General features: G+C 42.9%; 1 protein-coding gene across 2 annotated transcripts; it reads left to right on the plus strand.

The window, feature by feature from the left end:
- Positions 1 to 5,804: 5,804 nt before the first annotated feature.
- On the plus strand, positions 5,805 to 21,501 carry rgl3a (ral guanine nucleotide dissociation stimulator-like 3a). Of its 2 annotated transcripts, none has more exons than XM_029246833.1 (17): positions 5,805 to 6,562; positions 11,220 to 11,509; positions 12,718 to 12,762; positions 12,882 to 13,051; positions 13,361 to 13,521; positions 13,614 to 13,847; positions 13,949 to 14,052; positions 14,181 to 14,265; positions 15,699 to 15,764; positions 16,411 to 16,497; positions 16,682 to 16,714; positions 16,998 to 17,119; positions 17,364 to 17,459; positions 17,889 to 18,021; positions 18,386 to 18,664; positions 19,224 to 19,338; positions 19,527 to 21,501. In XM_029246833.1, exons 1-17 carry the CDS (start codon positions 6,530 to 6,532, stop codon positions 19,679 to 19,681), a joined length of 2,208 nt encoding a protein of 735 aa, XP_029102666.1. In that variant the 5' UTR covers positions 5,805 to 6,529; the 3' UTR covers positions 19,682 to 21,501. The 2 variants fall into 2 exon arrangements, with proteins under 2 accessions (XP_029102666.1, XP_018617618.2); XM_018762102.2 differs by having other exon boundaries at positions 17,892 to 18,021.
- The last annotated feature ends 1,800 nt before the right edge of the window (positions 21,502 to 23,301 follow it).

The raw sequence follows: 23,301 nt of genomic DNA on the forward strand, positions 1-23,301 counted from the left end.
CATAACCTGCACTTTTGAGCAGATGTAAACTTAGTGTCCTGAACTGCATTACTGATTTAATAAAACAACATTTTTTACTACTAAGTTTTGAAACAGTAAAAAAAGGGATGTTTTCTTTTGAGAAAAACGGATCCTAAAATGAAAACTTTCAAAAATTTTTGTCATTTCTGGGGGAAAAAAAAGCCTTTCATTGACAGCTAAATATTTTAAACTGTATATAATATATGAACGTATGAGGAACATGGAAATATCCCTGTTCTGTTAGGAAAAACAGCAGAATTTCCCATCTTTTCTTGTTTCCCTGTTGAAAGAGACGGGACCATTGTCCTTTAAACCTTTCTAGAAGACAGCCTAATTTTTTTCTGCTTTTCAGCCTCACAAAAACACAGGAAAGTAACAGGACCTTTAGACGTTGCAGAGCAGTTACCCCTAAACCATAAGTGTCCAGTCTGGGAGTTCTACACAAAAAGTCATAGTACCTGTACTTAATTTTCTTAAAAAATTCTTTTGTTCTTCTATTTCAAGAGGGATTCAGATGTTTGCCTGGTTAAACCTTATCGCCCTTTGCAGACGTAGGGATTTAACACGCTTCACTACGAAACTCACTTGTTGCTGCAGACAGCTTAGTACGACACGTAGGAGAACGGATGAGCAAAATGGACCTTCAGTTCAATAAACGTGTGCATGAGGTGGAATGATTTGTTCTGACAGATCACTGGAGATGAGTCAGTTTCAAAATTGTTTCACTTGGGGAATCACCTGCTACTGCACACACAGGCTGTACACGGGGGAACAGACACACACACACACACACTGTCCCCAGCCGCTCGTCCTGAACGGGGTCGGGGCGAGCCGAAGCCTTACCCGCCAATGCAGGGCGCAAGGCCGAAGAAGGAGGGGACACACCCTAGACGGGGGAGATACTATATGAGAAATGTGCAGTGGGACCTTGAAGAAATACTGTAGCAGTGGCTGTTACTCCTTGATCTGGACTTGGACTGTGTGGTAAGTAACCTCTGTAACGTTTGTGTGTCTGTGAGAATAGTGGAAATAAAGCTGAATTAAACTTGTAGTGACATACAGTTCTGGCCAACATTATTGGGACGCTTGCATTTTGTCTTCGGAAATAAGAGGATTGTTAAATATGGCCTGGATGCTATTAAATGCACCCTAATACTTGGTTGAACAAGACTTGGCTACAAGAAACATCTGAAGGCTGTCATTGCCATCTCTAAGCTTCTTGCACCTTTTTGCTGGGGGATTCTCCCACTGTTCATTTCCAGTTTTTTCCAGCTATTGAAAATTTGCTGCATTCTTTTTTTTTATCAGTATCAGATTTCTGTTCTTTCTAAAACATTTCAAGCAGGATTCATTGCTGGTCAATTAACAGAGTCCACTTGTTCCTTTTTAACCATTCTTTTTTGCTTTTGGATGTGTGTTTTGGGTCACTGTCATACTTAAGGACACATGATGTTTGACGCATACCAAATTTTCCGACACTGGGTAACACATTTCACTCTGATTTCATGATTCTTTTAATGCTTAAGGCCTCCAGTACCAGAGGAAGCAAAGTGGCCCCAAAACATTATGGAACTTCCACCATATTTAACTGTAGGTAGGGTTTTCCTTTCCTTATAAGCTTAATTTTGTTGCCTTTAAAATAAATCACTGGTGACCTGTCTTTGTCAAAGAGCTCTTGCTTCATCAGTCCACAGAACATGTTTCCAGAAGGATGCTGGTTTCTCTGTTAAGGTTTGGTAAATATTAGTCATGGCTTTTTATCTTTGTCTTTCAATAGCAGAACCTTCCTTGGCTTTTGCCTGTAAAGCTCACTCCAGATTGCTCCAGGTCAGCTTGAAGCTCTTTGGATATTTTTCAAGAGTTAACACCAACTTTTGAAGACCTCTTTGATCAGTTTTCCTGTTAGCACTTTGTCCTGGAAGGTTTTTGAGAGCTCCTTGAGCTGTAAACTTCTTAATCACATTGCAAACTGTGAAGACAGGGATGCCAAGGTCTCTGGAGACAGCCTTGTACCCTTCTGAAATTTTACATTTGGTAATAAGTTTTTCTGATGGTCTCAGAAAGCTCTCATCTTCACCAGTGTAAAAGCAGTTTTTAAAACATTAAAGCCATTATTCACTGTTGAATTCATGTGAAGCATGTAACAATAATGTTTATGTCTATCTCAAAAAAAGATTACTAGGAAGGTGATCAGGAATTGGCGATATTTGGATAAAGTTTTATGCAACTACTTGTGTGATAAACATTGGTTCATATGATGGGAAGAAACAAACTAACTGTACTTAAGAATCACACGTCTGCATCTATGTTTCTCTTCCTGCTAATGTAATGTACACTTCGTATTTTCTATGAGATGTACATCGCTTTGGAGAAAAGCGTCTGCTAAATGAATAAATGTAAATGTAAGCATTACCAATCATCACAGGTGAGTCTAATTTTGACCACAGTGGGAATCTGGATCTTTTAATCAAACAGATTTGACTTTTTCAAAAGGGTGCCAATAATTGTGCTATGGCAACATTTCAGTTTTTATGCTATTTCCATGCATGCCCTTTTTTAATTTTTATTGGTTTTCCTATGATGCTCTCTATCAAACAAATGAGTGAATGTAGATCAATGCTGTTTCCCTTACCACTTTTTTTCCGAAGAGGTGTTAGATGATATACCTAAAATGCAAGTGTGCCAATAATACTGACCAGAGCTGTACTCTGTAGCAGTAAAAGCAACCAGATTGTTTTTACTGTCTTGAAAGGATAATCATCTGAAATTCCTCCAAGTGAACTTACACAACAGTTCTATGCATAAAACACAGCAGAGCTCTCTTTCTAAGAATATTATGTCTAATCTAAAGCAATAACATATCAAGTATTGTGATATTTAGGATGTAATAGCTCCATAGATACATAGTTAAACAATTCTTAACCCAGTTTTCTTGTCTGGTGGTTTGAGATTCTCTTTTGCATTACATAAGAAAATGCGTAAAGAAGTGAGTAACAAAAGTGCCATATAGGTGGAGTTTGAATTCTTACTCTGGTATATTCAGATTGTTCCCTTTGTTTCCTCAGATTTCCAAATAGGTCATCTATTTTTATCATTGTGAACTTTTGTGAGATTAAAAATCTCTTCATATTTTGTTTCTATGGTTCGGCAGGGTTGTGTTTTCTAAGAGCTTGCCAGTACATTAGAGGTTTTAAAGCCTAGAAAAACTGAGTAAATCCAATTGTGAAAAGAGTAGAAAATATGTAAATATGAAAATGTAGGCTACTTAACCTTTTCTGAACATGACTGAAAAAGCAGACATCATTGAGACAAATTAAACATTGAAAGGTGTGAAGCTTTTTCTTGCTCTACAACACTGTATTAACAGTATAAAGATAAATGTACAGAATGGGTTATATCATGGAAATATTAGGAAAATAAGCAAATATTTTTTGCCAGTATGTGTACTGAGGTGCATGCAATGTAGTTTCAAGCATGTAGTTCCACTGTTTCATGTACTTGATGTTGATGATGACAACAATGTGGTAACAATGATGATGATTATTATTACTGCTGTTGCTATTGTTATAACCCTTTAATTTTCCCCACATAGTTAAAATATCATTTAATAATTTATTAATTTTAAAAATAATTTTTATTTAACAAAGGCATATGTTTTACATATAAACTGTTACATATGCACTACTATATTATATACACTGGACTACATTTGTTAAAAATAAGTATTGCTCATAATTTCCGATACAATCTGTTTTGGCCAAAGCTGAAAGTGGATGTCAATATTTAACCAGCAGCTCTGTAACCAGACTGAGATGTGAACAAGATCCCAACATCTTTGCTTAAGAAAAATGAAAGCGTGCAGCAAGTCTCTGCTGATGCTGATCAGAGGGAAGAAGGCTCTGAGGGCCAGGATGGGCCAGATGAGGAGAAGTCTGTCCCTGTGGCCCATGGACTGCATGGATGCTCAGCTGGACTTGGACCCTGGAATCTGGCTCCGCAGTTTCCAGCTCCTGAAAGAGCACCATGGCATGGTCAGTATGGACCTTTGGCAGGAAATAAAATAACATTACTCTTATTTTACCCACCTGTTTTTACTTTACCTTTAGACTTTTCTAGAAATCCACAGGCGCTTTTAAAAACACAATTGTTTCACTAAATTTATCTTTTCCTTTTAATTGTTTTTATCCAAGCTATCAATGATTATTTAATGAATAGTTTTTACAATTAAAATTGAATTACACCCAGCTGCTAATACATGCAAGCAGCTCTGCTATTGTAGTTTTCAGTCAACAAATTCTCAAGTGACTATGATTGTCATTAGAAATATGTAAAATTTTACATGGAAAAACTTAAATGTGTGTAAAACTTTAGGAAGCATAATGAAGTTTTAGTTCTGAAATGAATATAAAAAAAGTCCGTTCAGTAGAATTTATTTTATGGTTCTCGTTAGGGTTTAAAAATCACAGTGTCCCTTGCTTCACAGTCACTCTGGTGCTATATTAATAACTAGTCCCACTGGGTGAACAGGGAAAAGTTTTATTTTTCCACATGAAAAATAAGTTCTTGATCTCTCGTTAGCTAACAAAGGTCCTCTTTTACACTCTCACAGCCCGAAAACCTCCTAATGAGGGTTTGGCACCTGGGGGCTTCATAGAGTACAATACAACAGAAAGATATTAATGATGCCTAAGGAATCATAATAATCGATTATTTCTTTTTATGTCTAAAGCAAGTTCTTCTCGTTAAAAGTACATTTTACATTTACATTTATTCATTTAGCAGTCGCTTTTCTCCAAAGCGACAGATATCTCTGAGAAAATACAATTTGTGCATTACATTAGGAGAAAGACAGACATAGTTGCAGGCTTGTGATTCTTAAGTAAATTATCCAAAGTATCCAAGGCAATATTTATTTGTTTTCTGTAAAGGGCTATTTCTTTTTAAGAAATCTACTGTTTAAAGTGCCTTAGGACACATTTTCTTAACAGGTGACATCTTTTCAACTTTTCCTCTTGACCTGATGCTATTTTACAGTGTAGTGAAATACCATGGAAACAGAAAAGTACGTGAATGTGTGTTTGGGGTAACTCCCATCACTGAGCCGCACCCCAGCCGAAAAGCACAGATGAATTAGAGCGTCTGAAAGAACAAAACAGGTTTGTTTACTGTGACCTTCAGAGCACCGCCGCTCTGACATCACAGGGACACAGGGAACGCACCAGATCTTGGGACAATAGCTTGCAGAAACTATGAGTGTCTGTTGCGTGTGTGTGTGTACTCAGTGTTCCAGTCTGTTGAACATAGTGTTTTCCACCTCATGTCCCAAGGGCTCACTATGTACCCCACCCCATAATGAGGCTTCACTGAGTGTCGGCTGCATGAAGCTAAATGAGAAAAAAAAGACATTTCTTGTTTTGTTATTGTATGCCTCTAAGTTAATGTGCAAGGTGGCTAGTTACATACTCCATTCATGAACACTTGCTGAATTTTTTTTACCAGATGTCAAATGCTCAGGGACTCATTAATGCTACAAACGTTGAATAAAAAGTTGAGTTGTGAAGTGCCAGAGACAAGGTCTAGATGAACACACTGCTTACTAGGTTAACGAGAGCGAAAACAAAGGGCTGAGGCAATGTTTTTCACTTTCTTTCGTGCAAAAAGTGCTCGTAAACAGCGTTCAATACACGTAGTTCTGGAGTTTTTGAACTTCATAAGGAATCCTGGTTAGTAGTCAGTGAATCTCTTTTATTTTTCGTAAACCTAAATGCTGCAACTGGTTCACTTAAACATGGTATTAGAGACTTTTCTTCGGCTCCTACTGGTGTTTTACAGTGCAAACGGTTTCAGCGTCTTCCCGCTGGACAAGCTGTGTGCAGAAGCGCGCAGGTGGGGAAACTCCCCGCCAAGTCCGCCCTCGAGCAGATACGTCGAATCCGAGGAGGAGCGCGAGGCCTCCTCGTCCCACGCGATCAAACGCGCCATCACCTCCCACCGGCGGCGCGCGCTCACGTTCACTTCTAAAGCGCAGGTGCGGCGGCGCGTCGCGCGCAGAACAGGTGCGCTCACGGTGGCGCGGGGACCTTCGCACAGACCGAGACTCGACCAAGTGCCATTAAGGCACAGCGCGGACTGTGAGTTTTCGCGTTCATTTCAGCCTCCTCGGCAGCACTTTTTTAAGTATGACAACAGTGGACTGCAACATCTCTCCATTCATTGGACCGCTCTTTTCCTCCGTGCTTTTATTATGACGATTGAGCCGTCATATTTACGATTTAATTTTATTTAGCAGATGCGTTAACTAAGCGACGGACTTCAATGTAGATACATTATCATATTTAAAATACTTCTCTCGGCATCACACGTCCTATATATAAGCATCGGGAAGTGGAAGCTCACATGCTGACACAAGAATTATTATTAGAATAGGATAAAGTCAAGAAGAGGAAGATGGAAGCGACTAACCCTTAAGAACGGGAACTTTGAATTGAAGGACTTAGGCCACGGACGCATGCGAGACATGGGAAAATGGAAGATAACTATGGTAATTATTATTATTATTATTATTATTATTATTATAGTAGTGTGTGACTGACAGAGAGAGAGTATTCCACTGATATGGATGAGTGACCCAGTATTAGTGTATCTAGCAGTGTAAGTCACCTGGTGAAAAGGTGTGTGTGCTGATAATACTGCATAGAGTTCATTGGAAGTTGCTTTGGGAAAAAAACTAAAAAAGCATCAGCTAAATAAATGTATTATTATTATTATTATTATTATTATTATAGGTAATTGTGCTAAGGGCGACATGCACAGTGGTGCAGGATTAACACTGTCGCCTCTTACAACATATAGGTGGTGTGAGAGGACATGGATTCGATCCCCGCTCAGTTTGCGTGGATTTCCTCCCACGATCCAGAGACATTCAGTTCAGGTCGATTGGTGATAATAAACTGCCCGTAAAGTCTGAATGGGGGAAGTGTGTGTTTGGCCGCCCTGCGGTGCATTGCTGTCCAGTCCAGAGAGGTACCCCCCATCAGCTTTGCTCCCAGTGCTTCCAGATTAGGCTCCAGATCACCGCAACCCCACTCAGGACAAGTGGTTTTTGAGATTAGATGGATGGATGGATTGTTATTATTAGTGATAAATCTATTGTAGATGATCAGCAGTCTTCCAATTATTGATAACAATAATTACAGTAATGTGACAGTAATATATTCCTTTTAATTATACAGGTTTGAACTAGTAGAGGAATGTTTTTTTTTTTGCCACATAGCTTTTGTCACATGGATTTCCAAATACTTTTGACTAGTTTAAAATATAATTTATACGCAAAGTTATTCAGCCTGTTACTAATACAGTATGGAAGAATGCAGGCACCAACAGAAGGCTCATTCCAGTGATCCTAGGCTCGCTATGGCATCCGTCTACAGGCTTCACCCGGTGCTCCTGACACCAACTGTAGATTGAAATAATGTCTAAATGCTGCAATATTCACGTTTCTTTTTCTTTGCGAATGTTCTTATCCGAAGCGATACACCTGCATATTTTCATCCAAAAGCAGTTTGCTACACTTAGGGACGGTCTGTCAGTTTTGGGGTTGCACGTGATGACCAGGTGTTTGAACAGATGTCTGTTTGGTGCCGAGGCATCTCCACACGAATGGCTGTGCATCGCTCCACCTCTGGCGAACCCATACTGAGCCTGCGCTCTTCTCTGTGACCTTAGCCACTCTTGCGTCTACAGTAGATACGAGTTGCTTCTTGTTCCCTTCCCACTGGATAGTGTTGTATAATGTGGGCATGACTCAAACACTACCCTGATGCTTTAATGAGGAGCTTATGGACACAGGACACTGGAGGTTCACTGTGTGCTCCTGGAGAGCAAGCTTACATCATTATTACTATTATTATTATTTATAGTACTGTCATAGAAGGGGGTGCAGTGGCACGGTGGGTTGGACCGGGTCCTGCTCTCCGGTGGGTCTAGGGTTCGAGTCCTGCTTGGGGTGCCTTGTGATGGACTGGTGTCCCATCCTGGGTGTGTCCTCCCCCCCCTCCAGCCTTGCGCCCTGGGTTTGGCTCCGGCTCCCCCCGCAACCCCTGTATGGGACAAGCAGTTTCAGACTGTGTGTGTACTGTCATAGAACAGATTGTATTTGCCAAGGGAACTTTTCCGTCGGAAGCAAGTTACATCTTCTATAAGGACAGTTAAGGGTTAAGTACCTGGCTTGAGGGTTCATTCTGAGATGACCTGACGGCTTTCAGGTTACACATCTGTGTCCTGAAGCACGATGTGGCCGGCTCCAAAAATTGGCACAGCTGAACCTGACCGTTCGGCTCATTCTGAAAAAACAGTCTGTAGCGTGTTGCTTCCGGGCTACGTCGGTGCTTTCCGGTAATTGTTAGAGGAAGTGGTGTTTGGACTGATTTTTGCAAGATGTTTGTTGGCAGTGATATTATTTCCCCTTCAGTGCTGAGAACTAGGAGGGAAGGTAGTGTAGTAGTCACTCAGGGTGTCTGGCTATAACTGCAGGTGTTAAAATTGTGTGTCCTTACGTGATGAAACGGTCAACAATCAGTATAGATAGGAATCTGTTTGGGCAACGTGTTTTTATATTCTTTTATTTTTTATTTTATTTTCCACTTAAAAATATTCTAGAATTTTCATGTGGCCTAAAAAGTTTAAGTATCCTCTATGAATAGATACCCAGGAACTTTGGCAAAGGCCTTAGTTTTACAAAACAAGAGCCCAGTTAAATCACTCTGGCTGTTGTCATCTGTTTACCTGAAACTATATATTATTGGGAAAGAGGTGGAAAGATTTTGTAAGGCTGTTAAAGGAATTATGCCGAGATCTAAGGTACGGGATTCAATAATTCTCTTGTTGGGAATAATTAGAGCACAGAAATGTGTATTTCCTTTGAATATTATTGTAATCAGTCTTAAATCTGTAATCCATAAAGTACAAAAGCCAAACATAAAGCTGACCCTTAAAATTTCTGGCTTCATGTGTTCTGTTGTCAGGTGGATTCACTTGATACTGTTCAGGACTTTTCATAACTCAACACCACCCTTCCTGCCTTACGGTGAAACTCTCGATGGTGTCGATTTAACACCCGAGACCTGCATCATGTAACGGAACATTATTTTCTCACTAGGGAGCGGAAAAGATTTCAAACCACTTTCAGATAGTCCTGCTTTTGCGTCACGAAGCTGATGCAGAAATGTAATGAAAAACGTCAAGTCAATTGAAAATGTGATACCGACAGGCTGAAACCGAGAGCCGCCTGCAAATCAGTCCGAGATGTCATTCCCGCAGATTGCTCTCGGTGTTGATGCTGGCCTTATCTTCTGCTGGCTCAGGAGGATCTGAACCATAAATCTACTGCTGATCTTAAAGCGTTTAATGTAATGTGTTCAAACTAAACCTTTATCAAACTATGTGAAGATCTGACATTTTCAAATTGCTCTACGTTTTTGGTAACATGACAGAAGCAGAAGATTAGGAAAAAGATGATGTGAAGTCTAATAGAAAGTAAAAGGAGAGGTGCAGGAATAGACTTGCTGCTGCAATGTGCCTTTACTTGACAGGCAGTTTAGACAAGGATTAAGAACATTTTAAATTACTGTAAGAATGACAGAATTTATATTTATCTTCAGAGTTCCGAAGAAAACCACGTTATTGTTAGAAAAACAATTACAGTGGATTGTTATCCTATAACAACAGTACACTAGACTAAATTTACACACACACCTAACACTGTGGTCTTATTTAACCGCTTTAACTTCGACCATCAGTGTTAGATGTGTGTGTAAATTTAGTCTAGTGTACTGTTTTTATAGGATAACAATCCACTGTAATTGTTTTTCTAATAATAAAGTGTTTTTTTTCTATGCTGTGATTTAGTCTTTCACGTTTATTTATTGCTGCCTTGTGTGCTCCTGTAGCCTCGTGCAATTTCCCTTGAAGATCAATAACATTCAGTCAGTAATGTTTTTGTCTGTCGGTCTCTGTCTGGCTACCTGAGTGGCAATCCCGAATTTCTGTGTGGAGGTGCACTGCTCGATTCGGCAATTTTGTTTGCGTTTCCCTCGTTTATTTGCCGTGCATGAATATGCATTGATTTAATTGGGAGCTTTGTCATTCCTGCAAGACAACTCTAGCCGCTACGATTTATTGATGAGTCCTGTGCATCTACAGCTTGATCCTTTTGTATGGCTTTCAAAGCAGAATAGTACATGAGCGTCAGCTTTGATCTCTGGCGCTTTCGGTGCTTATGCTGCGCTGAGCCGTCTTTCGCTCTGATGCACTTTTGCATGAATTTGTAATCCCACAATCCAGTTCTCCACTGTGGGCTGCTTCGCAAGCTCACGCAAAAGACACCGCGGTTATTGACGTTTGAAGTGCAAATTATTTCTGTGATTTTTTTTTTTTTTCTCAGAATGGCTTGAATTTTTCTTCAGGATTCGAATCTCACCCGCTCTTATAAATTCGGCATGTAAGGTCATGCAAGTTTGGTATGTCGGGTCTGCACTTCAAACCTGTCTAGCAGCGGTCGAGAAACCAAAACCACGTGTGTCCCGCATGTGTGGTATGAGAAGGTCAGGTGCTGCTGCTCATGGAATCAGGTGCTGCACACCCACATGGCCATGATATCCTGTGTATGCGCTGTAATCGCTTGTGAACGTGGCACCGGGACCTTTCGCACCAAATAATTACTGCGCTCCAGTCAGCTCAACCGCTTCCGTGGAATGGAGGTGAAATCCCTCTGTGTCTGAAACATCTCACTGTTCCGGCTTGGCAGTGCCGAGGCTTTCAGCGTCGATGATGCGTCGCCTGTTGAAATCAGCTGCTATTTCCAATTTGTTGGAAAATATTGCTGGAATGACAATTTCACTTCATCGGTTGAGTTCTGAGAGACGACAAAAATCTAAAGATCCTGCAGCCGTCAAGGGGCATGACTCGATAGCCCTGTGGAACAGCATGCCAGTGTGTCATGTGCCCTGTATGCATGTTTGAAGGGTGTCATTCAGCAGTAATGTATGCAAATATGTAGTTTAAAGAGTTTCGGTTTGAGGAGTGCATCCCTGCACATAGAAGCGTGGAGAGCAGAACGTGCACTGCACACCAGTTGGCAGTGTGATCAAGGCGCTGGTCTCCTCGTTCCCAATACCCACTTCTTTTCCTCCGTTCTCCAGGATCCAGTGCAGGAGTGGGGAGAGGAGGTGGAGGATGGTGCAGTTTATGGGATAACCCTGCGCAGGGAGCCCGTCCAGGTGTCCCCTGATCCTGAAGAGGCCGGGATGAACCAAGGCTTCATCCAGTACCGTACCTGCAAGATGCGGCGACTGAAAGCAGGAACCCTTGAGCACCTGGTGACCCACCTGCTGGACCCAGCATGTCAGGAGCAAGACTACGCACACATTTTCTTGTCCACGTACCGGGCTTTTACCAGCACCAGCACACTCATAGAGCTGCTCTTCCAAAGGTATGGCTTAGCAGCCTGCGAGACAGGCTTTCTGCAAATGTTCTTTGTTCCTCTCTCAGTAGCTAATGTAGTTATTTCACCATGCCATTCATCTAATATCAATAATGATCATTAATAATAATTATCCTGTTCAGGGTCACAGTGGTCTGGAGCCTATATTGGCGATGCAGGGCAAAAAGGCAGGGTACACCTGTCCAGGATGCCATTCCATTGCAGGGAAATCACACACACTGCTTCACTCGCACATGCACACTCTATGGACAAATTCACCTGATACAGACTTCTTTGCACTGTGGGAGGAAACCAGAGTACCTGGAGGAAATCCTTGTGAACGTGGGGAGGACATACAAACTCCACACAGACTGAGCCAGATTCAAACCCGCAACAGCAGTAATAGCGGTGTGTCATTGTGCTGCCCGTCTTTGTGATATCATAAGCAGAACTGTAGTCCTGGAAAGTTTGAGTGTACATTACGTGCGTCCTGGAAATGCGATCCGCTGCTTACACTACCACCACTATAGCTGTGGTTTGTTTACTGTTACCTGTTTAGTTCTTTTTTAAAAGTCTGGATAGATTTCAGTGGCTAAGAAGAGAAGAACCTCTCCATTCAGACAGCAGCATGAATGGGAGGATTAGCTTTCTTGTCTTCAGGGAGCACTGAAAGAATATTGTTTTGGAGATGAGCAAAGCTGGTGATTGGTGTGGCTTAGAATGAGAATTCCTCATTGAAAGGATAAAGTATGCTCCATACATACTTGCCAAGTTGTACGTGGAAAGCGTGATCTGTTGCATCCAACAGGTTTTCAAAGAATGTCAGTGATGCGGAATAAATATGGGAATTTAATAAAGCTGCTGGAAAGAAGTTAAACTGGCAAATATCCATACAATGTGCTGTAGGTAGTCTCTGGTATGTTTGCTCACTGAACTTCATCTGGATGGTGAAGATACCTGGGCTAGAGCGTAAGACACCCCAAAACATATCCCTCATACTGAAGAGGAATATAAATTATATTTCATACAAGTACTTGTATGACTAACCATGTAAGAAGAAAAATGTAAATCCCATTCAGAACAAAAGTGTAGTGTTTGTTAGGCTTTTTCAGGCTTCTGAATCGATTTTGCTTCTGCATTTGCAAAATCCTGTTCGGGTACAATTGGGCTCCTTGGTACGTCAAGACAAACTCACTGTCTCTTGGTCAATTCCGCAGGGATGATATGATTTCTGAGCTGGACAACTGTGCTTGCCAAAAGAGGTGAGATTTCCTTACTAATTATTATTCATTTTTATAATTTTTTAAAAAAATTTATTATGAGATCCTGCGCTTGAAACCGCAGATGATCCGATGGCTGTTTTTTTATTCCCTCCATACAGCACCATGTTGCCCCTGCTTCAAACCTGGCTGGAGCAGTACAGCGAGGACTTCCGGGAGCCCCCTCAGCACCAAGCCCTACGGCTGCTGTCCGCCCACCTGCTGCATCGCCCGTGCTTCCGCCGCCTGGCCAGACACACCGAAGCATTGCTTAAGAAGTTCCAGGAACAAGGTGCCTGTCTGCCTGCCATTTATTTTATTAACATGACCTCTAGAGCTACAGGAAGAGCTACAGAAAGGGTACAAAGCTCTTATTACTCTGAATGACAGATTTATTTTTCCCTCCGTTTCTGAATAATGAAAACAATGAAAAATGGTGACCTTCTAATAATGAAAATGACCCACTGTGCCATAAGTATCTGTTGTATTACAAGACTGCAGAGTTTTCGGTCTCAGAGCTGAAGGAGCAGTCTGAGGTTAGACATTATTAGATGAAATGTCATCATTACATCTACTGTAAGCCTTGACTCTCTCTGCCCAGAGAGAAATAGTAACCCCAAAGGGAAAGACTTGCTGGCTAAGGAGCCGGACGAGGACGGTCCAACACAATCAAGGCTATTGTGGGACAGTGCAGTGGAGTTGGAGGACTTTGTGGACTTCCCTGCTAGAGACATCGCAGAGCAGCTCACCCGCTTAGATGCTGTAAGTGTGGCTCACACTCCATCGTCAGGCTTGTTCTCACACCTGCGGTGCAGGATCCCAACTCTGACCTTCTGTCCTTGCCTGCCTTGCAGGAGCTCTTTGTAAAGGTTGTTCCGTTCCACTGTCTGGGCTGCGTCTGGTCCCAGCGGGACAAGAAGGAGAACCGCAGCCTGGCACCCAGTGTCCGTGCCACCATTGCCCAGTTCAACACCATTACCGGCTGGGTCACCGCCTCGCTGTTGTGCTGCCCTGCAGGTGTGATCTGCCCCACCCCTGGCCCTGCTCAGAGGGCTCGCATTATTGAGAAATGGATCAGCGTGGCTCAGGTTAGCAAGCTCTTCAGGGGTTGAAAGCATCTAAAGAGAAAGGTGTTCAAAAGCCAAGGATATCTGTAGAACTCAACAGTTGCTTGTGTTGGACCATCCAGGAGTGCAGGGAGCTCAAGAACTTCTCTTCCTTGTGGGCCATCCTGTCAGCCCTGCAGTCCAATGCAATTTACAGGCTGAAGAAGACCTGGGCAGCTGTCGGCAGGTGGGTGTGGCGCTTCTCTTGAAGTGTGACAGGTAGTTTCATAACATACAGTCTTACGTTCTGTTGACTTCATCTAGCCACTCAAAGACATTGCCGCAGTAGTGGGTGCATCCTCTCTGTTCTTGCAGGGAGTTCATTGCCACCTGTGAGAACTTGTGCAAGACGTTCCCCGATGAGAACTGTGTGCTGACCAGCAGGGAGATCCTGCAGGAGGTGAGAGCTTTCGCTTCAAACCCTTGTCAAGCCAGGGTAGACAATGTCTCAGTGGAGGAATATGCATCTGCCAGAGGGTCATGTCCAAGCTGAAGCAAATGTCCACGTATGTCAGATGAGTCTCCTTACAGAGCCATGACACCTGTGAAAGTTACCTCATAATACTGCAATTTTTACTTTTTCTCAGTAACTGAATTAATTAGCAGTGTTTATCTTTGTGAAACTTTATATAGTTGGATCATTCTTGATGCAGTTCAGGTTATACGGCTTGTTTAAGGGTTGGGTCTTAATTGCGTTCTGAGATTTAAACCAGGAATTTCTTACACTGAATTGTTCCTTTCTTCTCAATATCTGCTGTGATGTCTGCCCTAGGCATACACAAAAGTGAAACCGTCTTCACGTCCCTGTAGAAACAGGGACAAACAAACACATGCTCACACGCACACACTGAGCACACCGAGGAATTTCTGGTGTGCGGATGAGCAGGGTGTGCTTGGGTGTATTTTATAACTTTCACAATGAGAGCTGTTTATAATTCAAACCAAGCACAAGCAGTGCTTCTCAGCCCATGGGCTGCGTGATTCACCCCATTTAGTAGAGTGGGTGGTGTCCCATTAAAGACATTGCTGGAGAGGTGGAATCACTGGAATCGCTGCATGAGGAGCAGCTTCCAGCCTTAGGTGTTAGACTCTCTGACTCACGTTGCTGTCAAAGCTTTGACGAGCGGTTCAACCCCACATGGCATGCTGTCCTTCAAGTCAAAGAGCAATTTGACAGTCATGGGTGAGCAGGATGTTCCCAGTGTTTTGTACTGAGTGATTGATTTTGGACAATCGGTGGACTACCTTCAAGTCCCTGAGAACGTGCAAGTGAACAAAGAGTCACCCAGAACAAGCTCTCAGTTATACATCTGAACGTTGACAGTCTCATGTAGTTCTGGATGGGTCCCGTTAAACATATTTCGAAATCATGCTTTTCAATCATTGTCTGTTGATCTTTCTTGTTTGTAGGAGGACTTCAGTAGAACACAAACCTCAAAAGTTAGTTCTGCTTATCACTCTGGCAGGGCTACAGGCCGCCAACAGTAGTTTACCGAAGATTTCTGTCCTGTGCCGTCTTCTTGAGTTGATTCCTCGTGCAGCCTATCAACATATATATATATAGTGTCAAGGCAGGCTAATACCACATGCGGGGTAAATGTGGCGGGAACGTTTTGTTTTTGGTGTCTAGTAGTCGGGGCTGGTTATTAGTGTCTTAGTTTCACTCACACCGACCTAGAGGTACCACCCCCGCTTCGCTGACACATGTAAACAGGCAATGACATGTGAAGAGCAGACCAGACCTGGGAGTTTTTCCAATTTTTGCCCTAGCTCAGTTGTATAAACAGCTGCAGGATGCGGGAAGAAGCGTGACACCGTTTGCTCTTCCTGTAGGATGAGGGCCAGTCAGTGGAGGGCGAAGCAGTGCACCCGCCTCCCAGGATCTGCACAAGACAGATGGTAAGGCTGCCCTCCGCAGAATTTCTTCCGAACACAGGCACGGCACACAGAAGGTTGTGCGCGAATGCAATTTTCTCACCCAACGGCTTCTGAAGAATTTCAGCAATCCCGGAGGAGTGTTCTGACCCATGTCACCATCTCGCTAACCTCCGTCTGCATCACCGAGCGTTGATTCATTGCAGAAGAATGAAAAAAAACTTTTCACAAAGTGAAACGTAAAAATTGTGCGGAGAGGCCAGCAGCCATGATCGAGTGCCAGAGAAGCTCTCCCTATTCTTCTGCCAAACATTTCCTCTTCTTCGGAACCGCCTTCTATTTTCAGACTAACTCCTGTTAAAAGCACTTTGAGCATTTTATGTTAATCTTCTTCTGCAAGGAAAGCCCCAGTTTCCATTCTGGTAGACTTCAGCTTCCTTATTGATGATGATTTACATGCCGTGGAAACAAATGTTCATTATTTCCATTTTGTTGCATAATAACCCTAAGTTTATATTGCAGGACTGCGGCTTTTGTATGTTTTGCATGTGACTCAAATCGGTGCTTATCATCTCCCTTTCGTTCTGCGGTATGAATGGCCTAGTTGACAAGGATGAAGAGTGTGGTTTTTGTTCTTGCTGAACACTTGCACTTTCTTCCCCTTTTGCAGAGCACGACTGGTGGCACTGTTCCTTACCTGGGCACTTACCTCACTGTTCTAACTATGCTGGACACTGCGCTGCCTGATGTCTTGGAGGTGAGCGTACACACTTGAGTAAAGCCAGCAGCAGGCCTCACTCGCACACACCAGAATTTAGTGCAAGTGCAGCGAGATGGTCTCCGCTCAGTGCGGTGGGGTGTGGTTAACGTGGTTAATGTTCTTTTCCACACTGATGACATGGGTTCCTTTCTCTCTGCCTCTGTTTTGGTTCGCTTCTCAGGGGGGGCTCATCAACTTCGAGAAACGAAGGAGGGTAAGTGTTTATTGTCCATATCTATCCACTCTTTAAATCCCTCAATGGCTCCAGTCATAGCTTCATGTATAGTGGTGTCCTGCGGAGATGTGGGTACAGCTGTCGAGACGTCACAGTATTTTCACGGTGTTTTGGGGTGTGTATCTGGTTAACTGCCAGAACATATTACAAGAGAAGTTCATACGCATTTGTGTGGCCATTGTGTTTGCTACAATGAGGGAAACCTGTTGCGGTTGCTTGCTGGTGACTCAGACCATGATTCTCTTTGTCCCTTTCTGTTTAGGAGTTTGAGATCCTCTCCCAGATACGACAACTGCAGGCCTCCTGCTCCCAGTACAATCTGTCCCCTCAGCCCCGAGTCACCACCTGGCTGCGGGGGCTCCGGCTGCTGTCTGACCAAGAGAGGTAAACGAAGGACAGGCCGAGGGTATGAGGCGGGTGGGGCCAGGTGCATGTGGTTGCATTCAGTTGTGTGTAACAAGAAGGAACCAGGTTGTGAAGTAAGAGGAGGTGTATAGTTTTTGGTGATGGGGGGGTAGATATGTGGGTGAAGATGCTAATGAAGAGGCTGAAGGTCTAGGCATGTTGGGTGGGATCTATGAATTATCACAGTTTGAATAAAATCTGAATGAATCCTTTTGTCCCACAGCCATGAGCTTTCTCAGGAGCTGGAGCCCCCAGTAGACTCCCGCCCCAACTCTCCCCCTTTCTGGAGCCATCGTCTCCTCGCCAAGAAACTTGCTTCGTAAGTCCCCATGTCTTCCGTCCTTTTTCCAGCATTGGTCCTCTACTCACTAGTACTAAATGTTTCTGGATGTGTTTTTCTTTTTTCTCATAATGCACTGCTTTGTTCTTTGTAAATGGCTTTTTCATGAAGCTCAGTTATCATAGTCATCATTTTCATAGGCACAGGGGTGTACAGCCTACATGGACTTGTAGTCTGAATGTTGCTAGTTCAAGCCACAGTCATGGCTATTACTGTAGTATTCATGAGTACAAAGTGCTAACTGAGCAACATAAACATAATTAATGACTTGTGTATTTTGAACAGCTTTGTGTCGGAGGTTGCAGAGTAGTATTAGTATCCATTGGGAGGCGCTTTGGAGAAAAGCATCTGCTAAATAAAGAAATGTAAATGTATTAACTGGTGTTTTTTCACCTATGTGTGGGACAGCAGGTTGCTTGCCGTGGGTGAAGGATCAGACAGGAAGGCCAATGCTGACCAGATTAGTGTGTCCTCTTCCGGTTCAAGTGGCTCGGAGATGGAAGACCTCACCTCCCCAAGGTCCTCACCCATTAGACCCAAGGTATTCAGCTCGTTTCTGCGTGGCTGTTCTGTAGCTGCCGCGTCTTCGAGTTGCTTTGGTTTCCAGATTCAGTTCTTTTCACTGTCTCAGCACTTAAACCACATTTGATCCAGATGATGTCCATCCCTAGCGCCCTTCATAGTCAAAAAACAGACTCTGCCATTCTTCTTGAGACATGCTGATGACTTACTGATGTCATAAATAAAGAGACAATGAGATAGGGTGATAACCTTCCCCTTGAAACTGGCTCTGCCTTCATGTTTCCCACAGAGGCACTTAGTCCACTAAGATGCTCTTTCTAATCCTGTTCACACACATTAAATTGAATTCCCAAAGATGCTCATGTCCACCCCCCCATCTTCAGTCTTTTCCCAGTTCCTGCCATGACATGGCTGAGACCACCCATTCCACCAGCCCTGAATCCTCACCCCATTCCAGAACCTCAGCTAATTCCCAGTCTGAGTTCTTGACGCCTTCTACAGCCACCCAAGGTTCAGGCCCCAATCCTGGACCCACCTGTCAGCACCAACGCTCTGTTTCTATGGTCAATCTGCCAGTGTACAACAGGCAGGTGGACGACTCCTGCATTGTGCGGGTCAGCGTGGAGTGTAGCAGCAACGGCAATGTCTACAAAAGCATACTGGTAAGAGGGTTTAAAAAAAAAAAAAAAAAAAGCACAAAAGCATGCAGAACTTTGGTTTGGGAGGAAGTGGGATGGGATACAAAGGCTGGTGAGCAGGTGCATGCTCTATTCATTCTGTAAGTCTGATTGTGTAAAACAAGAATTGCCTTTAATGCAGTCTGGTTTAGGTAGTACTATTCTCTTGGAAAATGTAACATGGAATAAAAAGAAAAAAAAAATCACAAGTACTTGTTAACTTTGTTTTGTAAGGCACCTTGAAGAAAGGCTTCACATTCCTAGCCCAGCAAGCAAAGAAACAACTTTTGTGGCTTGCTCAAGTCTCATCTAAAGTAAACAGTTTAGCCTATAATTTCAGCCATCTATTGACATCATATACTTCCTGCAGAAAATCAGGGATTAAGTGGCTTTGAACCTCCAGCCATTTGTTTGGATATCCAGTTACCAAATTATTATTCCCAATGCTGACTTCACCTCACAAAACTTGATGATTAAAATGAGCTGCTTTCAAGTGTCACATTAAACTGCCCTAACCAAGGCAGTGTCTCTCTTTGCCTTTCAGCTTACCAGTCAGGACAAGACTCCCCAGGTGATCCAGAGGGCCCTGGAGAAGCACAGCCTGGAGGGTGTGAGCTTCCAGGACTTCACCCTCTGTCAGATTCTGCCTCATGAAAAAGGTGAGGGACAGGGAGGCTACACAAAGAGAATGCTCACACAGAGAGCGTGAACAAGGTTCCACCTTGTATTTCTGCTTCTGGTTTCAAAGGTGTGACCAAAGAAATTGATGGTAATTTAATTATTATTTTTCACAGCTGTGTGCTTCATAATGAATATTGTATTAATGTCGCGTTTCTCATCGTCTCAGAGCTGCGAATTCCAGACAAAGCCAATGTGTTCTATGCCATGTGCACCTCGGCCAACTACGATTTCATCCTGCGCCAGAAGTGGAGGAGCCACCTGAAACCACCGGGATATGGGTGTGGATCGGGGGCGGAGGTTGGGTGGCATCACCCCAAGTGACAGCGCCCTCTCTGGTGCGGAGGAATTCCTGCAAGAACGTGGAAGAGACTGGCTCAGAAAAGCTACAGAACACATCATACTTATGCACCAACTAGGGGTGTGCATGTTTCTACATTTTCTAGCTTAGAATGATAACGACTGTAACAAAACAATGAACGGAATAACTTTCAAATGTCTAAAAAGAATGACACGCTACTAGAAACTTGCAAGCCTTTACAGTGGTTTTATATTATGACGTGCAAGACGAGTCAAAGCACATCGCACACTTGAAGTTCATCCCGAAGGACACATTTTATTTATTTAGCAGGAATTTACCTTGTAAATAATTGAATGAAGAAGCACTTTATGAAGAACATATGTACATGGATGCGAGTCTGAGGATGGGGAGTGATGAAACTTCCATTGGACGTCTCAGGAGGCAACTGGAACTGAGTGATTTTCATAGACTCAATAGACCCCCCACTAACTTGAACACTATTTATTTATATCTCCTTAGTTGTGTCAGAGCCACTTGCTGTGGATACATCTACGATAAATGCACTCTAAATGGTGAACGCGGTACTTATGAAGGTTTTGTTTTTGTCATTTTCGTTGTTCAGGTAACAATGTGGTTACTAGCTGAAGAGTATTTGGAGAAATGCGTATGCTGTGTTTGAGGAATGACATTCACAATCCACGCACAGCTCTATTCAGCCTCCCTGCTGGTGCGAAGAACGAGCTCAAGTAAAAATGCCGCAGGCAAGGAATTTATTTAAAAAAAAGGAAAAAAAAACCAGAAATGTAGCGATGCAGTATTGTTTTCCAAGCTGGAATGCGGATGTGCATTCTGAGAATGCCAAAGGCGGGATCTGAGCGTCCTGTAGTCGAGGGTGGTGGTAGTGGCGAAGGAGATGGAGAGTTGCCGCCAAACTGGATGAGCAACATTTCGCTCAAGCAGAAGGTCACTACGTGGGGATCAGCAGATGCTGTGTAACATGAAAGATTCCAGTGGGGCAACAGTTATCATTCCCACCATCAAGAGGAGTTTCTGTCAGGGTGTTGCATTTCAGTGTTAGTGAGTGTGAGAAATGTATAGTTTTAGTTTTTCCACAGTGCTGGAGTCCTTCTTCCTGTCTTTGAAGTAACCACGACTATAAGCGAACAGTGTTTTTACACCTCTTTCCTGGTGGTACTGTTATAACCACGGATCTGCGTATTAAAAGGGCAGAGAAATGCATCTGTTGGAGTGTCATTTTTCTGCAATTCCAGATTGGCGTTTCCGAACAAGGCTTTGCACAGCTGGGCTGGTGAACATTGCTCATTCGGTATTCACTGGTTGCTGTCCCACACACAGCAGTGCGGTCTTAAGTCCCAGTAGATTTCACTTTGCCTTCGTTTGTTGTCCATTGTGTCTAGTCCCACTAGTTTCTGTAAGATATGAAGTAATGACACTGCTTTAATGAGCTCACGTAGAAGATCCGGTAGGAATACTGTACTCAGTCAAATACGGTTCCATGGTGATGCGCAGTACAAAGGTGTCCAGAAGAGATGCTTGAAGTGAAGTGTTTTCCAACCAGAATGTGTCTTAGGAATGTGCTTGTGACGGATACAGTTTGTCTGTCGTTTAGCTCAGCTGGTATTCGAGTCAAGCTTTGAGCGGGGTACTTTGGCTTTGTTAACTGTGTTAAATTTCTATGCTACTGAGCCTCGAACAGGGCCACGGAAATACGTCTCCAGTGTTTCCATTCTTTTTTTTTGGTTTATGTCTAATTACCTTTGTAGTCTTATATAACCACATGAGGCATTAAGTGTCATTGTTTTTAAAATATTTAATGTAAGTGGCAAATAAAAGAATATGTTGATTCCAGAAGTTTTTCTTCCGTATTATTTCACTGATTTACCAAAAAAAATAAAAATAAAATAAAATTCTGCTCACTCACTCACCCACCCACCATTATAAGCTGTATGTTTAAGTCATGGTTGCAGTGGTCCGGAGCCTATCCCAAAAGCACAGGGCACAGCTAGTCAGTACATCTTGGATGAGATGCCAGTCTCTCACGAAATAAGAAATAGTTCAGTACATTTAGCATTACCTGAAATAGCAGCTGCAAAAGGTTTTTTTTTTCTCCTTTTTTCTTTCTACATTTGTAGTGGAAACCATTTGCACCTTTTGAGCTTGCAATGCAGAAAAAAAATGGGCTTGATTTACTTATAAGCCCAAAGTCACACAGAAACACACAGTGGCTGGGACTGCTAGTCCCAAGTGGGCTCGTGGCAAACCAGAGTCTAACCCGGCAGCACAGGAGGAGGAGGGAACACACCTAGTCCATCGCAGGGCACCCCAAGCAGGACTCGAATCCCAGGCCCACCAGAGAGCGGGACCCAGCCAAACCTGCTGCACCACCACAAACCCCCCAAAAGTCACCTTTACCACTAATTGAAAATCAACAAAAGCTTAACACAGATGGCAGTCCATTTATTAACGGGTTGGATTTTGTTAAAACAGATAAATCTAGAATAAATTTAAAAAAAACCTACTACATTTATTAAAATTTACTGCCGACTTAAGATTTGCATGTGTTTCCCTGCCCACTTACACTCAGACAGACAAGTTTTAGAAAGCTTTAAAGGGAAGAAAATGCTATTAAAAAAAGAAAGAATTTTTTGGAAACTGTCTTCAAAAAAGTGTAAACTGAATATTCGTAACACTAGGAACCAGTTTTTATCCCGCCATAACTCACTGAGACACCCAGGCCGTAGTGGAAAAAAAAAAAAAATTCATCTTTCAACAGCACAATCATTATTACAAACATATGGAACCCCCATTTGCAAAAAGGAGTTTCAATAAATACAGTCTGCTTAATATATCACTGATAGAGAATTAAGAAGAGAGCAGCATAACGAGAGGTTCCTGCACTTTACCTTGACCCATGATGGCTACGTGAGAGCACAGCTCTGCCCCCCAGTGGCCGGTGGGTACAACTGCAGGTGTTACACACAAACAAACGAAGGCCTGTTTGCAGCAACGGTGCAACTGTTTGAAGCAACGGTTTGGAGAAGTTACGTTTACCTTATAATGCCCCCCAAGCAACTTACAGTGTCATAGTACTTATAATTACTGACATTTAAATAGCTGAGTAACACTACTGGAGCAATTTTGGGTAAACACCTTGCCCAAAGGTAGCACAGCCAAAGATGGGAATGAAACCCGTGACCTTTTGGTTCAAAGGTAGCTGCTCTAATCACGGATGGCAACAACCAATGTTACCCCTTTTACCCTCTAAATAAATTAGACAGTTACCCCTCTTACACCCTAAATTAAAGCTTGACATGTAAGGTGTGGCTACTGTGACCCTGCATTAGGACAGGCAGTTATCGAGAATCAATCAATCAACCAATCAATCAATCAATCAATCAATCAATCAACAGCTGTTTCTGAGAAGTGGCACGGAATAGCAGTAGATGTGGAGTAAATTATGAACACTTACAACATCTGGTCTGTAGGTGTCGCCACAGCTCTGAAACAGAGACACGTGTGAGGCGCGTCGGACCGGTCCTCTACACGTCAGAACTGGGCGGCTGTGATGCGTGGCGCTGTGGTGCAGCGGCCACTAGATGGCAGTAGATCGCTTTTTACGACC

The sequence above is a fragment of the Scleropages formosus genome, chromosome 20 (genome assembly GCF_900964775.1).
Source record: "Scleropages formosus chromosome 20, fSclFor1.1, whole genome shotgun sequence".
Lineage (NCBI taxonomy): Eukaryota > Metazoa > Chordata > Actinopteri > Osteoglossiformes > Osteoglossidae > Scleropages > Scleropages formosus.

Coding starts and splice junctions, on each gene's coding strand:
- rgl3a (XM_029246833.1), top strand. CDS start 6,530: ATGCGAGACATGGGAAAATGGAAGATAACTATG. Junction 15,765..16,410: donor GGATCTGCACAAGACAGATG/GTAAGGCTGCCC, acceptor CCCCTTTTGCAG/AGCACGACTGGTGGCACTGT. Junction 17,460..17,888: donor CTCGCCAAGAAACTTGCTTC/GTAAGTCCCCAT, acceptor TGTGTGGGACAG/CAGGTTGCTTGCCGTGGGTG.